General features: G+C 38.4%; 3 protein-coding genes across 3 annotated transcripts; 1 reads left to right on the top strand and 2 right to left on the bottom strand.

The window, feature by feature from the left end:
- Window positions 1-1,777: 1,777 nt before the first annotated feature.
- Window positions 1,778-4,857, top strand: LOC144649099 (uncharacterized protein KIAA1143 homolog). The gene is made up of 2 exons (XM_078508565.1): window positions 1,778-2,035; window positions 4,161-4,857. Exons 1-2 carry the CDS (start codon window positions 1,786-1,788, stop codon window positions 4,367-4,369), a joined length of 459 nt encoding a protein of 152 aa, XP_078364691.1. The 5' UTR covers window positions 1,778-1,785; the 3' UTR covers window positions 4,370-4,857.
- Window positions 4,858-5,738: 881 nt separating this feature from the next.
- On the bottom strand, window positions 5,739-8,656 carry LOC144649074 (uncharacterized). Its single transcript, XM_078508543.1, has one exon. It carries the CDS (start codon window positions 8,444-8,446, stop codon window positions 6,698-6,700), a length of 1,749 nt encoding a protein of 582 aa, XP_078364669.1. The 5' UTR covers window positions 8,447-8,656; the 3' UTR covers window positions 5,739-6,697.
- A 6,353-nt stretch (window positions 8,657-15,009) lies between these two features.
- On the bottom strand, window positions 15,010-16,565 carry LOC144649085 (galanin receptor type 1-like). Its single transcript, XM_078508551.1, has one exon. It carries the CDS (start codon window positions 16,279-16,281, stop codon window positions 15,094-15,096), a length of 1,188 nt encoding a protein of 395 aa, XP_078364677.1. The 5' UTR covers window positions 16,282-16,565; the 3' UTR covers window positions 15,010-15,093.
- Window positions 16,566-17,060: the final 495 nt, after the last annotated feature.

Raw genomic sequence — 17,060 nt, 5'->3', positions numbered from 1 at the left:
CTCCTAAAGTCTCGTCCAATTATTTGAAATCATTCGATTTGTCGTTTTTGTACAAATCTCAACACCCAAGCTAAGGGGAGCTTGAAAAACTGAAATAACCCACAATGCTTTGAGACTGCATTACCCTTGAAAGGACTCGGATCTTAGATCTTCGCTTCCGTTGAAAAGACACAATCCTGCGAGCTGACCGCACGCTTATGATTAACAAAATCATTGTTCGAGATAGCCTGCTGAACAGGCGGTTTTTATATTTTTCATTCGCGCTTCGCGCTCGCCCTCGCGTGACCCGCTAAATAAAAACCTAGCACTTCGCGCCTCGACCCGCAAAATAAACCGCCTGTTCTGCAGGCTATGTTCGAGAGGTCTACTGATCCGATACACGTTCCAGACAGTGAGACAACAATATTCTTTTAAAGGACTGATAAACGACTTTTAACTAAACATGCCACAGAACAAGCAAACAAAATGGCATTAATATTTTTACTGAAACAGCTCTAGAGATCTAGAGAACGTAAAATCCATAATTAAACAGACTGAAGGTTAACTTTAAGCGGCCAACGGGAGTCGTGTTTGGCCTAACAGACATGTATTCAACAAGCACGTCGTGTCACGTGAGATCAAGATCTCATTTGACCTTTTCATGATAATTTTCAAGCTTCCAGCGTTTATATCAAGATTTTTGCGTGATTTTCAAGATTGTTTGGCGTTTTTCAAGTTTTCTCGCGTTTTTCAAGATTTTTCGCGTTTTTCAAGATTTTTTCGCGTTTTTCAAGATTTTTTTGCGTTTTCAAGATTTTTTCGCGTTTTCAAGATTTTTCGTGTTTTTCAAGATTTTTCGCGTTTTTCAAGATTTTTTCGCGTTTTTCAAGATTTTTTTGCGTTTTCAAGATTTTTTCGCGTTTTCAAGATTTTTCGTGTTTTTCAAGATTTTTCGCGTTTTTCAAGATTTTTTTCGCGTTTTCAAGATTTTTTCGCGTTTTTCAAGATTTTTTCGCGTTTTTCAAAATTCTTCACTTTGTTTTCAAGATTTTTTCGTGTTTTTCAAGATTTCATGTCACTTTTCAAGATTTTATGTATTTTTTCAAGATTTCATGTAACTTTTCAAGATTTTATGTATTTTTTCAAGATTTTAACGCATGATACTCATCGTACACCGTAAAAAAGTACTATAATCAGACTAGTAACTCAAGCATAAAATTTAAAATACAATGCAGAACCAAATAAACCACATCAGAAGTTCACATGCCGGAACTTCTGACCACTTCTGCAATAAAGAGAAGTTTAAAAAGATGCTAGAACCCCGCTCGTTCACACGGCCAACAATTTTTTGTTTGGCCCAAACAAACCAGGCTATTCTGAAAAAGCCTTTGTTGTCGGTGAACAACGACCATCAACCACCGTTTGGATGAAGATCATCCAAAGATTTCCGAGGGCTCCTGAACATCACTAGTCCAGTCCCTGGACTAGCGCCTGGGTTCAGCCCCTATGTAGGGCGCGCGGAAGAGAGAGTTCAGGGACTGGACCGAATATTTCCGGAGATTTCCAAAATTATCAGAAGGTTTGCGAATACTTTCGGGATTGCACTCGAAATCGCGTGATTATTTTTTCTAGTACGACCACTCAAAATGCCTCATGAGATATAAATTAACTGACAAAAGCAACCAAAACTGAATTGAATGAATTGCTAATTAGTTACACGCACACTCTACATATTTTAACCGCAGTCTTTTCGGGCAGCGGAAACACATCCAGTGTAAAAGGCCTGGTAACAAGTTTATTTTCAATATGGCGGGCAGAAATGTTACTTATTTGAAGCCTAAAACGCCTTCTTTTATTGAAAAATTCAAGGAAAAGGTTGGGTATCAAGAGCCAGATACAGTTGAAACGAAATTTGAAGAGTCTGACTCGTCTAAACTAGATGACAAAGAGCATGAGGACGAGCAACCAACGGTAGTTTTAGGATCAAATGTTAGCGAAGCAGAGGCCGATGCCTTCATGACACAACTAAAGGCTGAGGAAGATGCCAGTATAGAAGGTAAGTTTTAACATGTAAATAATCCTTCAAGTCTTAAGTTAAAAACTTAAATTCTCTGTATTGAAAGTCGAGAGGCATGGTGATCAGATCTATAGTTACCTCGTTGGACTGGACTCGGGATCGAGCGGTCAGCTGGAGCGGCGTGGAGCCCGAGTTTAGCACTGTTTGTGGCTGGGGATAACATTGTTATTATGGCCGAGCAGTATCTAAAAACAGTCAATAAATCAGTTTTCATCGATTTTTGATGTTTAGTAAATCAGCCACTGGGTTATGCTAGACAAGCTAACTGCGAGCTCAACGTTTCTATCCACTTTGATAGTTGTTTCGGGCCTTGGACCCTTGCCAACTATCAGCATCAGCTGTTTATAGCACAACGTAGTGGCTGAGTATTGGCAAACTCGCAATCTGTTTGGCTACACAGGCAACTAACATCAACCTCAGCACCAGAACAATAGCTGAGATGTTATGTCAGCTTCTGTTCTGGTGCTGATGTAACATGAAACATGGTGGTAAATTAAGATTTTCGTTTTTGCGGATATGAAGACCCAAGCCAACTACAGTCAAAGTCAATTGAAACCAAGAACAAGCAGTCTACAGTGCACATGTAATTGTTTTAGCATAACCCAGTGGCTGTTCTTTTACAGCTGTGTTCAGTGCAGTGCGTAGACCCGGGTTCTTTAAAACATCATTTGCCCATCAACATAAATTTGATTCCGCATCCACACGTCTTTTTACAGTATTTTTAACTGGAACAGATAATTTGAACCCTTATGCAGTTAAGTTGTCAGAAATGGCTTTGCTTTGCTAAACCATTGCAATCAAACACCATAACTAAAGAGGGTACAATAATTTTATAAATGCTCAGCGAGCCATAAACATGTGTCATGACTGTTGTCTAGGTGTCTCGGCTTTGCATGAAGTTAATTTTCTGTAAAGATCTGTAAACCATGTCAGTTTCATCTGCTTGACAAACTTTACAGGCTTGAAATTGAAGTTTGTGTCTCCCCATTTTTTTAAAAAAAGCCTTTGCCATATTTAAAAGTTAAGTTTGACCAAATTTGTGTGGGCATAAAATTTGTTTATCACCACTTTCTTGATTACCTTGGGCAAATGATCAATGGTCGAATGATGTTTTGAAAAATCGAGTCTATACACTGCACCGAAAATATTGCTAAAACTGATTTTAATTATTTATTTTTTACAACACTTTTCAGCCTCAATGCTGACCACAATGCTACACACACTGAGAGCCTATAGTACTATTGATTGATAGTAGATGCCTTTGTTAAGCCAATCAGATTGCATGTTTTCCACGGTAGGCATCGCATAAAAAAAAAAAAAGCCCCTGAAGAAAAAAATTTTTTTTCAAAAAAAAACAAAAAAAAAAAAAAAAAAAATATTTTAAACCACACATGTCTGTGTGTAATAGAAGTCATATAGAGCTGGCAGCGAGGGAGCAGTGGGTGAGAGCGCTCACCTACCACCAGTGTGGCCCATGCTCGATTCCCAGACCCGGCATCGTATGTGGGTTGAGTTTGTTGTTGGTTCTTGTCCTTGATCTGAGGGTTTTTCTCTGGGTTCTCTGGTTTTCCTCCCTCCCCAAAATCCTTTTTCCCTCTCCCCCTTTTTTTTTTTTCCCCCCCCTCCCCCCCCACCCCCCCACCTTTTTTCCTTCTTCCCCTATCCCGTGTCCCTCTTAAACATTCGTGTTATCTATCTCGGCCTTTCCTATAACATCCCTACCCCAAAAACCAACACTGCTAAATTCAGATTCAATGGGGATCAGTGGATGAAGAGCCACTCCTTGAAAATGCCACTGCAAATCCTAATTTATTTTTTGATTTATTTTCGATTTATGAAATAGATTAGTCAGTGGGTTATGCTAAACAATTAGACTGCTTGCCCTAAGTTTCTATCCAATTTGATAGTTGATTCAGGACTTTGCCCCTCACCAAGTATCGGCCAAAAAGCCCTTAAGTTCACAGTTGTGTTTTTTATTGATTACATATACATTCGCTTCATTTGAGAAATGAAATTACTTTCTGGTCTTAAAGGTTGAATAGTTGCATAATTTACGGGTAAATCAGAAAGTGAGGAAAATTATGTTTATTTTTGTGTCTAACAGAAGAAAAGAAAAAAGATGCTGAGAGAAAAGATAGCACTGAAGATGGTGGTAAAATTGTATTTAAAAAGCCAACCAAAAGGAAATCAAGTGACAGTGAAAAGGACTTAAAATCTAAAGCAGACAAAAAGAAATCCAAACCTGCCAGCACTATGAAAAGTGTCAAGAATAAGAGTCTTCTGTCATTTGATGAGGAAGAGGATGAAGATTAACAAAACCATAAAATAGTTGTACGAGTAATAAAAGCGATGAATTTGCAACTGTGAACGAACTTTCGAAAGCAGCTGTGTTCAGCTGTAGTGAGCTCAGTTCAGGTTCAAATCCTTTATCCAGAGTTCACTTGAATTATTTCAGATATACACAAACGTTATCTCTTTTACTAAGTAGTAGATTTGTATTGCTGTTTGTTTTTTAACAATCATGCCACATTTTGAATAGCCTGTAGAGTAAAGTTCAAAATACAAGAGAAAGGGAAAACGGACAGAAATGTTTGCCCTGCACCCCCAGTACAAGTATTGTGAGACAGTCATATGTTCTAATTTATTTTACGTCTTTCTTCTCTGCTGTGGAAGGTTTGAACATAAATAACCATTCCTCTCATGGAACATGTATAATTGATCTTGCACCTTCCAGTACAAATCAGCCACAAGAAGAATAAACAGTCTTTTGAAACAAAGCATATCACACCAGTGAAGCTTGAAATTCTGGGGGGGCCAAAAAAAAAAAAACCAAAAAAAAAAACAAAAAAAAAAAAAATTTTTTTTTTTTTTTAAAAAAAAAAAAAAAAAAAAAAAAAAAAAAAAAAAAAAAAAAAAAAAAAAAACAAAAAAAAAAAAAAAAAAAAAAACCCCCCCCCCCCCGGGGGAAACTAATCATTTTTTCATCACGTGATCATGTTACAATAGACCATATCACTGGGGAGGGTCAGAAAGAGATATTTTACTGCACCGCACTCTACTGCAGAGGTACTTTTTTCGGTTTTGTTCATTCCATAGTGCTTCATGCATTGCTTTAGTTTTGCATGAAATCTCCTGATTTAAGAATAAGGGCGTCTCTGGGTATGAAAGTTTATTGCGGAAAATTCTAAATGAGAACCCATGCAACGGCCACAATTCTCTATTTCTTTTAATACTTAACACATGTTTTGGGTGGCTAGTTTTGTTATGACCTCGCATGTAGAAAGGCTTTACCAAACTGGTTCGGACCTCGCGTTTCGAAAGCCTTTACCAAACTGGTTCAGACCTCGCGTGTCGAAAGGCTTTACCAAACTGGTTCGGACCTCGCAAGTTACAGGCTTCGAGCTTGTGAGTTTCGGTTTTAGTCGCCCTGGGGACGCCTTACTTTCGAATCGAAGCTATCGTTCCTTTCCACAACACAGATCTTACAGCATAGACTAAAAAAAAATAATCTTACGAAGGTGTTTAATATATAATTTATATACTGTGCACACAACTAATAAATTCTCAAATAAGAGAAATAAATCAGTGTTTTTCTTTCTACAACGAAATGAAATCAAAGCATTTAAAAAATGAAAGCTTCACTTTAGTCAGTTAACAAGTCATATTTTTCTGTATAGGTTGCTTACTTTCCTTCTTATTATACAAAATACGGATGTCGGTGTCGCGTTGATCTGTAGTTTGGCTCAAGTCCTTGATATCCAATCATCTGAGACAGACATGTCTTTGATGAAAAGAAGATAAACCTACGCGGGGACCTTTCTTGTCCGATCTGGTAACTATTTCTCGGTATTATAATCATTGTGTAGCTAGTTTTCCGCGAAGAATGGCACACAGGATCGATTATTTTATAATCGGAACAAATAACGCCTTTTCAGTAGCTACTCAACGTGTTCTATTGGGAATCCACGAATCTGATTGGCTCTCCACTGTTTTCTTTTCACTGATAGAACGCGATCGCGCACCCTTTCCTTTAAAGGGAAAAGTTAGACGTGATGCTTGACTTGAAAATACATTTAGTTGTAGGTTTTGGACTGTAATCATTTGGAGTCTCTACTAACTGAATTAGACTACTCGCCCTCGTCTCCTATGAGCGATGATCAACTCTGCTGCGCCTCTTTGACTATTCGCCTCTTGCTTATTCCCCCCCCCCCGGGGGGGTACCCAAAAAAGCTCGATCCGCCTCGAGGTCTTACCCCTTACCCTTTTATATACCATTTTGACAGAAATTGCACCCCTTTTGTATACTTTTTAATGAAAAAAGGTACCTCTTTCATATACCTGAAAGACATGGTATAAACTTAAAACATGTCGTTTTCTTGTCAGTTTCATGCATCGCCTAATAAATTGAAATAATACAGCCATAAATTGCATCTGTTCGGAATATTTCAATCAAAGGCCCTTTGAAAAACCTAAATGACTGATTTCCATACCCTTTCGTATACCTAAACTTGTGAAATCCCTACCCTTTTATATACCTGAAGCCTGAAAAAGGTACCCCTTTTGGGCGGAGCCTCCCCGTATAGGCCATTATAGGGAGTACCCCCCCCCCCCCGGGCTTATTTCGTCATATCATCATACGTATTAAAAAGGCATTTTACATGGTTGTTGTTTAAAGTTGCCTTCATTGAAGAGCTCATGCACAACCGCTAAAAGGTTGTTGCTTAGAAATAGTGCTAATGGCACAGTGTTCACAATGGCGACTAGGGTGTGCCTCTTCCACCGTCGCCGCCAAACGGCCATGACAGGCATATTCTGATAGCGAGTCTCGATCGCCACAGACATGCTGTTGAAAAACCACTCAATCACCAGCGGAACTGAAGTATGAACAGCAAAAGACTGCACCAACTCTAACAATGAGCTGTGCTCGATGTAAATCCACTGATATAAGAATATAACACCGTTAACAGCAACGATAGCAGCAGATTCAGACAACATGCTCATGATAGCGATGTCAGCCATTAGTCTCTCCCGGCGAGGAGTACGAAAACTTCCCCAAGGAGCTGATTTTCTTTTCCAAAGCACCTGACAAATGTGATCAATCACTACCATGGTGCTGCGTTCTATGACTTCTGCGGCGCCGTGAATTATTCCAAGAATAGCGATCGACTGCAAACTGCCAAGATCCGCTTGTAAAACTCGAAAGGCAACGGCTGCTCCATAATACAATGGCGCTAATAAAACATACGAATATCCTGGGTGGGAAATGTTCCATAACCTCTGAGCGCAAATTCGCGAAACCGGTTTAAGTAAAACTCCAGTTAGAGGCGCAAACACAGCAATTAAGAGCTTGCCTTCTTTGTCTCGTTTGATATATTCTGGGTAGATAAAATGAGTAAAGAAAAGACCCAGAATAGCAACTAGAAAAAATGGCGCTGCCAACTGGAGGAACAATGAAATCTTCCGTTTCAACCGTGTACAGAATCGACTTGCTAAAAGATGGACTTGAAAACCGAAACAAGTAACAAACACAACGTTTATTGGAATCTTTTCTAACACGGAAAGCTTGGAGAAAGATATCCCAAAAGCCTGAAGACTGACACGATATATAGCATCCAAACTGTACGCAATACAGTAGGCCAGAATCAGTTTCCTTTTCAGTCCTTTTAACTGGTAAAGGCGAAAAAGGAGCAGTGCGTTTGAAAAGAACCAGTTGTAGAGAAAAATGTAAGCTATCACAGTCGAACATGTTCTCATCCACTGCACGGGCACCGGAATTAATTTCCTCGGCGAGTAAAATTCACAGAGGTTGACAGTTTTATAACAGAGATAAGAGATAAGCATATGCACTGCACCTGTAATGATAGCGGCTAGTAGTGAAATCAACGCTCCAATGTACATTGATTGCCAAACTGTGCGGCAAACGGAGGGTCGAAGCCGCTTCCAAGCCGTTCCTCTATCGACTTGCTCTTGATTCGCTGTTGTTTCGTTCTCGTCAGTTGAGCACGCATTTATCACCTGGACATCAAGACTGCTCATTGCTAGATAACATGTGTTAGTGACTTCTCTGTCGCTGTATTCTTGGTAAATAAGCTCGTCAACAGGTTGATAATACCATTCCCGACCTGTGCTTTCCAGAGGACAGTATCCAAAAGACTCCGCCGTGTACTCAGGTTCTTCTGGGTTGTAATGATCAGTCACACTTCGGGTAAAACTGAACAGCACATGTCCAAGAACGTCTAACAGAGTACTGCTGCTCATTTTGCTTGCTTTTAAATCCCGCGATTGTATTGAACTTAAAATAAAAGCCGTGAAGACGTGGACGCTGCTAACGACTGAAATCTCGCTGCGAATGACAAAAGTTAAAACTACTCTCTCTACATGAAAATGCATTAGTCAAGAACGAACCTTCTCGCAAACAAAGAAACCAAAATATCCCGCTAGGAACTTGTTGCATGATTATTGTTTTTACTACTGAAACCACATCACGGCATTGTTAAAGTACGAAAAAATCGTCGCCTCTTTCGAACTGATGCATCAGTATCAACTTTAAGAATTTTGTAGAATACTCTGACTTTATCTGTGAACATTACACTGCGGAACAGTGTCCACAATTAGTAGTTCTCAGTAGGAGGGACTTTTCCCTTCACCTACAGATCTGGGTTTTAAAAAAAAAAAAAAAAAAAAAAAAAAAAAAAAAAAAAAAAAAAAAAAAAAAAAAAAAAAAAAAAAAAAAAAAAAAAAAAAAAAAAGAAGTCTTAAAAAAAGCGACGGAGGAGAGGGAAACAAGGAACGGAACCAAGCTATAGATCGACAATTTAATAAAGTATTCAGTTTTTGTTTTTGTTTTTATTATTACGATGGTTAGTAAGTTTGATTAAGTTTAGTTCGCAATGTTTCGGCGATGTCGAAACCGAAATATTTGGAGTTTTAAATCAACTCCCACTATAACGGACACCTTCGTTACCACTGTGTCTGTAGAAGAAGAAGTTCGTAGCAGCGCAAGTTATTTTCATCCGCTAATTCTTATTCGCTGGGACTTCACCTTCTGTCCGTAATAACGGCGTGTCCGTAATAGCAAGGTGTCCGCAAGGCGGGAGTTAACTGTTGCTCACTTTGAATTATTTAGCGTGATAACCTGGGCCGAGGTCATAAGATTTATATATTTGCGGGATGCGGGAGTGGGGGGGGGGGGGGGGAAGGGCGATGGAAGCAATTAACCGGCATATTGGTGAGACGGAACTCCGAGAGGAACAAGGAACGCGATGGTAATTTGAGGGGTTAATAACAAGTCGAGCGCAGAGAACGAACCATGCAGTCACTGTAACACTGTAGCTAAAGGGAACAATTCTTTCACGAGAAATGCAAGATTGTACTGTTTGGCTTCTGGCTCGTCTTCTTATTTCGACTTATAACTACAGTTAAAAACAAAACTTGGAAGTTAAATCAATAACAGACATCAAATATTGTGATAAAGAACTGTGCAGTAAAAAAAAAAAAAGAAATTAAAAGAAGGAAAAATATTTGTGCTTGCTATCTTTAAAAGACTGGAAACTTGGTTTACGTTTCATTTCAGAGCTCAGGCTGTTGCAAAGTTTCTTTCCCTTATAGGATATTGCATTCATCGATGGACTAACCTAAAAGCCGCGTTGTAAGTTCATAATGTCAAGACACGGTTCTCCCGCTGCCGTAATTTTTTCTTTTATCCGCACCTGCGCTTCTCACGGCTCGCCACTTCGCCGCTTGCTACTAGCACCATCGCGCTTTCTTGTTGCACGCTAGGAAATTAAGAAAGAGACTGTTCGCAGTCTAACTTTGCCTCAACACCTAAATTCTTGAAAGGAACACGAAGATATGTATTATGGAAGTGGATTTGAGTGTTGGTAATAAAAAGATGGTCAGATACGGCTGTTCCGAAAACGCGGAGTGCGGAGTGCGGAGTCCGAAAATGCGGAGTCTGTAAAAAAATTAAAATAAAAAATAAAATAAAAATAAAATTAAAAAAGTGTGATAAAAAAATTAAAATAAAATGAAAAATATATAAATATTAAACTAAATATTAAAAAAATAATACACATTTTTGCACAGCTTCGCCCGAAGCAGTGAAGCGGATCGTTCAGACCGCGGCCATTTCTTTCTTCAAAAATGACTGCAGTTCACGTTTCACGAAATATTAACAAACAGTATTTCCAATTTTTTGGAATCACTACTCGTAAACTTCAAATAACTTTAGTTTCTTTTTTACCAAAGAGCCTAAAGCCATGTTGCTTCGCCTGGCTTTCCACGAATACACAGTAAACTCTCTAAAAGAACCACCAACAACGTGGCACTTTTCAACTCCGCCTTTTATGCTAGACGAAGTTCAAATTAAAGAAAAATGTACAACAACGATACGCTACTCCGCAGCACTTAATAAAAAAGCAAAAAATAAATAAATAAAAATTTCCCCAAAAGTCATTTAACCGCCTTTGTGCCGTGGATATCTACATCCATCTGTGGACATGTCATTTTTGGTTGAAATCATGTTTTCAGTGCAAGAATACTAATTCTTTTGATTGTAAGTTCTTTTCGCTGGGAACTCGGAACCTGGGAACCGTTTATTTCAGGTGTCATGGAAACACGTCTGTGTCAAGGACAATCGTGATAACTGGTAATGGTTATGTCAAGCTTGCAATAGCTTTTGCTTTTCACTACAAATGACACATCTGTTGCTGAAAAGTAACATTGTATATTTTGATACGGGTTAGATGTACACTGTCTCGGTTCGTTGTTTACACAAAAAACGCTTTCATTCTCGTGTGTGAAACGTGAACTGCAGTCATTTTTGAAGAAAGAAATGGCCGCGGTCTGAACGATCCGCTTCACTGCTTCGGGCGAAGCTGTGCAAAAATGTGTATTATTTTTTTAATATTTAGTTTAATATTTATATATTTTTCATTTTATTTTAATTTTTTTATCACACTTTTTTAATTTTATTTTTATTTTATTTTTTATTTTAATTTTTTTACAGACTCCGCATTTTCGGACTCCGCACTCCGCACTCCGCACTCCGCATTTTCGGACTCCGCACTCCGCACTCCGCGTTTTCGGAACAGCCGTCAGATACATCGGAAGTAGATTTTTTTTGTTAATTTGATCATGAATATAGAATTTTCTAAACAAAAAATAATAATTTTATGACATTGGAAGATGCGCAGGGTTTCAAACAGAGAGTGAGTCCTAACTCCTCTGACAAAGATATTACAGTATACGAATCATTTCTTTTTGAAGAACACTGAAGTCTACTTTTGTTTAGTAGAACCTAAGCTGTGTTCTATTGGAAATCCGCGAATCTGACTTGTAATAATTAACAATTAGACTACTCGCCCTCATTTTCTATGAGCGATAGTCAACTCGGCTGCGCCTCGTTGACTATTTACTCATAGAAAACTCGGGCTCGTAGTCTAATTGTTAATTATTACAAGTCATAATAGCGCCGTAATGGCGAAATACAATGAAATTTACAAAAAAAGGCTGAAATTTACAATATTGCAAAATATTTAGGGACTGGGAATTACAAAATTAATTAAACTATTTACATCGTACATTATTTGCATGAAACTAATTATTTACACGTGTGCGCCATGGCCGGGAAAAATGACTTTTTGAACCTTTTAGTCCGGCATTTAATTAGTAAAACTTTGTTGTTATTGCGCAGATTGTAGGAATGGCATTCTGCGCGCTGCGGGGGGATGCAACCGCGAACCAGGTTCGCTAATACCATCCCACGCTTTTTTGTTTGTTTATCAAGTTGTCGTGTGTTTTTTTTAATCATGTAAAAGAAAAGTTAAATAACATTGTAAAATTTCCAATAGTGTATGTAAGTGTAAGTAATGTACGTGTTTTTAAGTGTATCAATAAAGTGTGTTTATCTTAAAAAAAATCCCACGCTTTCATACACAGATCGGCTCGTCTGATGTCTATGATGGTTGTGTTCGCTAAACCTATGGCGCCTTCATAACTTGTCTCGGGAAAAAGGATACGTAGGGCCCTTTTTTGCACCCTCTCTAATTTAATTGGACTGTTACGTTCAGGTACTTTCAAGGGTCGACAGTTTGTCCATACTATATTACCTTAGCAAAAAAAGATACACTAATGAGTAGTATGGAGTTAAAAAGCTTTTTTGTGGAAAGAAATGTCTGACATCTATAAATTTAATGCGTTTTAGTTTGGAATGTAAATGACTTTGAAACCTAAGGACTTTTGCAATTTTGGGATATTTCGAGATATCACGAGTACATAAAATTTTATGCTATCGGGGGTTCGTTGAAACTTACTTTATTTCTAATGGGACAAAACAATATTCCACCATATTACTCTTGGTGATATAGTAATTTTTATCATACCATATCATACCAATTGTTGTTAATAAAATAAGATCGTGTGATTTTAAATTAAAGTACTTGCCTCTTTGACTAGTGAATCTGGATTTTTTTTTACATTTCGAAAAAAATGGGTCGGTCGGGCGATGGGAAACGAAACATTTTATTGGGATGGCCTAACAACCACATCAAATTTCCGGCGCAGACATTGCAATTGGCGATGACACTACAATTTGTAACTCAAAGCGCAGCCCGCTCGCAGATGTTTCGGACTTATTGCAAGAAATTAAAAAAAAATGTTGCACTTCTCCACTAGCAACAAGAGTGATTAAGGAGGGGGAAGGGGGCGTCTCTAGTGCATGACGTCATACTGGTAAAGAATTATGCATCTGTTCCATCGAACGTCATTTTGTCAAGCAATTTATTTCAACACTTTCAATTTCAAACATCGCCTCGAGCTGACGCTCGGAAATAATGTTTATAAATTTCTGTTTTGTTTAGTACGTGTAGTTTTTCAGTAATGTGGTAAATTTCACTCGCTCAAAATTGGCTGCCGTAAGGTTCTTTTCAGAGCTAAACAGTGTCGATTCTGGCGTTATACTTTTAATAAAAACGCACTAAAATAAACTGAAATGAAGATAAAAAATTCCTGCCAGTCTTGCACATACGCAATCTTGCCACTTAACCAACACAGTTTTCCCTTTGGGAGGGCTTGTGCTTTTGCTTGAGTTGAAGCCGTTTTCACGGTGAAACAAGAGCTGTTTTTCTTGCGCTTGTGCTTGCGTCGCTAGTGAAAACCAGGCTTAACTCGATAGCAAAAAAACGCTTCACTAAGCGAGTACCGCCGGCATTTAGGAGGTTTACTATTGCTGCAAACTATCCTAACCAATTGACGGCAAAAGTCTCTCCTTTAATACCAGCGAATATATCACACGGTTAGCAGAGGAGTTTATAATAGCACAAAGTACGACGACAAAGAACAAGTTGTTGTAAAATGCTAAATAAGTCGGAATAGTAAGTGTTGTAAGTATTTTATAATAAGTCATTATATAATAAAGCATAAAAGGACAGTGTTGTTCAGATAAAGTGTTATTGATGGGATTTGGTTTGGACTGTAAAATACTTTATTTTTGCTAAAATGAAAAGTTACAAGTTTGAGGGTTCGTGCACTTTTGAGAATTTCGACACATCATGCCTGCTATTAGACTTTGTTGAAAGTAAATTTATTTTCATTAAGACAAAACCATGTACAGTGCAACCCCGATTTAACGATATGCCAAGGGAGCAGTGAAATTATATCGTTATATCGAGGTATCGTTATATCGAGACTCCCGATATAACGATATGGCCGCAAAATAGCCGAAAATATCGTTATATCGGGGTAAAATTAAAATGTACCTTTTTACAGCATATTATTTAATTAAATTTGTAATGAGTATCAAATAATTAAAGTTACAGGAAAACGCAGGAACAAATGCATTGGCCTTGAAATCCCGGCGACGTATACGTTTGGTCACAAGAAGGAGTCAAAGTTACTAAATCATGAGAGAAATATTAAATGAGAAGGAGGATAAAGAGGAATCGTAAACTGAAAGCTGTTGACAGAAACATTGCAGATTACTGTACTCGATTACTGTTCAATTTTTATTTAATTTTAATTGTGTACTGACAGTAATATCGTTATATCGGGGAAGATTTTACGCTCGGTCCGCTAGATTCTCATCGTTATATCGGGAATATTGTTATATCGAAGATCGTTATGTCGGGGTTCTGTCCCATACATTTTACTTTAACTTTTGCCGGGACATGGCATATTCATCGTTATACCGGGGATATTGTTATATATAATTATATCGAGGATCGTTATATCGGGGTTGCACTGTACCACTCAGTTAATTCGTTATATTACACTTTGGAAAGAATAAAGCAATATCGTTTTGTTTTAGAAACTTACTATTAAATTTCCGGCGCACTCATTAGCAATGACAATACAATTTATACAAACTCAACTCGCAGTCTGTTCGCACATTTTTGGACTGATGGAAATAAAAAGAAAGGAATATTACACTTTCTCTGCTAGCAATAGGAGTGGCCGGGGGGATGGGGTAGAGGGGGGGGGGGGGGGCGTCTCCAGGGCATGGCGTCATACTGAAAAAAAAAACAACAGAGTTTTTTATTGCAGTACAAAACAGACGAAAAAATAGAAAAAGAAACAATACATTACAACTTCGCGCTACTTAACAATACGAATTACCAACAGTACAACAATATACTAGTTTATATACACCCTCCCCCCTGCTTTCCCTCCATCAATACCCGAGGCGCCTTCACTTTAGCCAGCGAGCCCTTGGGGCAGAATCGTGAAATTATTTTTCCTGTGTCACATCGGATGTCATCTTTGTCAAGCAATTTGTTTTAACACACAATTTCAATTTCAAACATCGCCTCCAGGTGATCGGAAATAATGTTTCTGAATTTCTGTTTTGTTTAGTACATCTAGTTTTTCAATATTGTTGTCAATTTCATTCGCCCAAAATTGGCTGATAAGGTACATTTCGAGTTAAACAGTGTCGATTGTGGTGTTACACTTTTTTATAACAAAAACGCACTAAAATAAACTGAATTTTAAGACGAAGGTAAAGAATTCCTGCCAGTCTTGCATATACGCAATCTTGCCTCCTAACCAACACAGTTTTTCCTTTGGGAGGGCGGAAACCGATAGAGGCCTAACTCGATAGAAGAAAATGCTTTACTAAGCGAGTACGGCTGAGATTTACGTTTATTATTGCCGCAAACTATCCTAGCTAATTGACGGCGAAAGTCTCTTCTTACCAGCGAATATATCACAGGGTTAGCGGAGGAGTTTATAATAGCACAAAGTACGACGACATAGAACAAGTTGTTGTAAAATGTTTGGACGGCAATAGGCGGCCAAAATACCGCACACAGACGAAGAAGGGCAAGAGGTAGCATGAAAAACGCAAACACCAAAACAACTGGTGTTAAAATTCTCTTGGCTCGTCTGTTCTGCATAAGACGAATGGCGTGCTTCCGGCGTGCGAAAGGGCGGTTATGGGTAAGACTCGCTGTTTTGCTTCCCTTTTCATGGTTCATGGTCGTAATAAATTTGCTACTCTCACTCAGTTTTTTTGATACTGCGAGAAACGTCCAAGATATAACAGAAAGAGGAAGTATGTACGAAAGCACAACAATTAAAGCGACGTAAACTCGCGGTAGCACAAAATCGTAATCCCACGAAGGCCACTCCGGACCACAATATATTCCCCCACCGGGCAACTTGCGATAACCAAGAACAAAATACAGTGGAAGAGAAAATACTAAAAAAGACACCAGCCAAGTACAAGCGGCAACAATCCCAGCTCTCTTTAACGAAGCCTGTTGTTTCACATGTAATTTTGCTATTTTCAGATATCGATCTATAGCAGTTATTGCAATACACCATATAGACGCGCCTAGGAATACCTCAGTAAAAGGCTGAACATAAAGGCAAACGAACTCTCCAAACGGCCAGTTCAGAGGAACTCTCTCTCTAGTAGCACCCATTGGAAATACCAACAGCAAACTGCCCAAATCAGCTATTGCCAAGTTTATCAGATAGAAATCAGTCGCACGAGTTTTCTTTCCTCTAAGTCTTATTAAGACAGCGATCACTAGAGCATTACCAATGATGCCAAACAAGGCGCACGTGGCATACATTGCTAGTTTTACTATCTCCACTGGTAGTGAGTCCTCGGTATTACTGCTGCCCGTTATTTCAAAAAGGGAAGGCGAAGTGCCTTCGAGGGAAACGTTTGACCATGAATGCCAATTTGACAGATTTCCGCTTTCGTTTCTGTAATGGCTCATCGCGAAAATCTCTTCTTTGGTGTGTTTATAGTTGAAGCAGTAGTGGTGGTTTGAGTTGCGTAGTGAAACGAAGACTAAAGATGACTGCCAACCTCTCCGCACGATTTTCAAATCCTTTTTCGCAGCCCTGTTGTGATAATTTATGATGTAGCCTGTCACTATATCCAGTGCTTGACAACTGTTTTGACTCTTTAACAATGTTTTGCAACTGTCCGTATTTGTACCACAGCAGCCACGAGATGATTGGAAATCTATTGTTACATTGTTATATTGTGACTTCTCGTCTAATTGCAAACCAAAATTTGAATATGAAACGCAAGACTGGACAGGTCGATGTTGATAAGTAATTTTCTGACCGGCTAGCCATTTATCTAAATGATAATGCGTCTGGTTGCGCAGGCTACCACAATAGGTTGATATTTTTCCCAACTTATATTCTTAATTCATTTACATTAAAATTTGTATTTGTAATTGATTTAAGCTAAACAAACCATTTAGGGGGCATCAATTAAGTATGTATGTATGTACAATCAGTCCCTCCTCTTTGTCGTATTTATCGTACGTTCATAAAAACCTCGGCCCGCAAGCTTCGCGCTTTTAGCTGTCGTAAATTTTAATAATACTTGTAATAATAATACTACTTGTAATAAATTGTAATAATACTCCGTGCATGTTGTAACAACGCAATTATATTATCGCAAGCAGTATTAGACTATAAACACGTTATTAAAATCTGTAATGACCCAAATGTGGTCAGCTGTCGCAAACTGTGATAAGGC

The sequence above is a fragment of the Oculina patagonica genome, chromosome 4 (assembly GCF_052425735.1).
Source record: "Oculina patagonica isolate OP01 chromosome 4, crgOcupat, whole genome shotgun sequence".
Lineage (NCBI taxonomy): Eukaryota > Metazoa > Cnidaria > Anthozoa > Scleractinia > Oculinidae > Oculina > Oculina patagonica.
The sequence above is the reverse complement of the archived record's forward strand: the minus strand, read 5'-3'. Positions and strand labels throughout refer to the sequence as shown.

Coding starts and splice junctions, on each gene's coding strand:
- LOC144649099 (XM_078508565.1), top strand. CDS start 1,786: ATGGCGGGCAGAAATGTTACTTATTTGAAGCCTAAAACGCCTTCTTTT. Junction 2,036..4,160: donor GGAAGATGCCAGTATAGAAG/GTAAGTTTTAAC, acceptor TGTGTCTAACAG/AAGAAAAGAAAAAAGATGCT.
- LOC144649085 (XM_078508551.1), bottom strand. CDS start 16,281: ATGAGCCATTACAGAAACGAAAGCGGAAATCTGTCAAATTGGCATTCA.
- LOC144649074 (XM_078508543.1), bottom strand. CDS start 8,446: ATGCATTTTCATGTAGAGAGAGTAGTTTTAACTTTTGTCATTCGCAGC.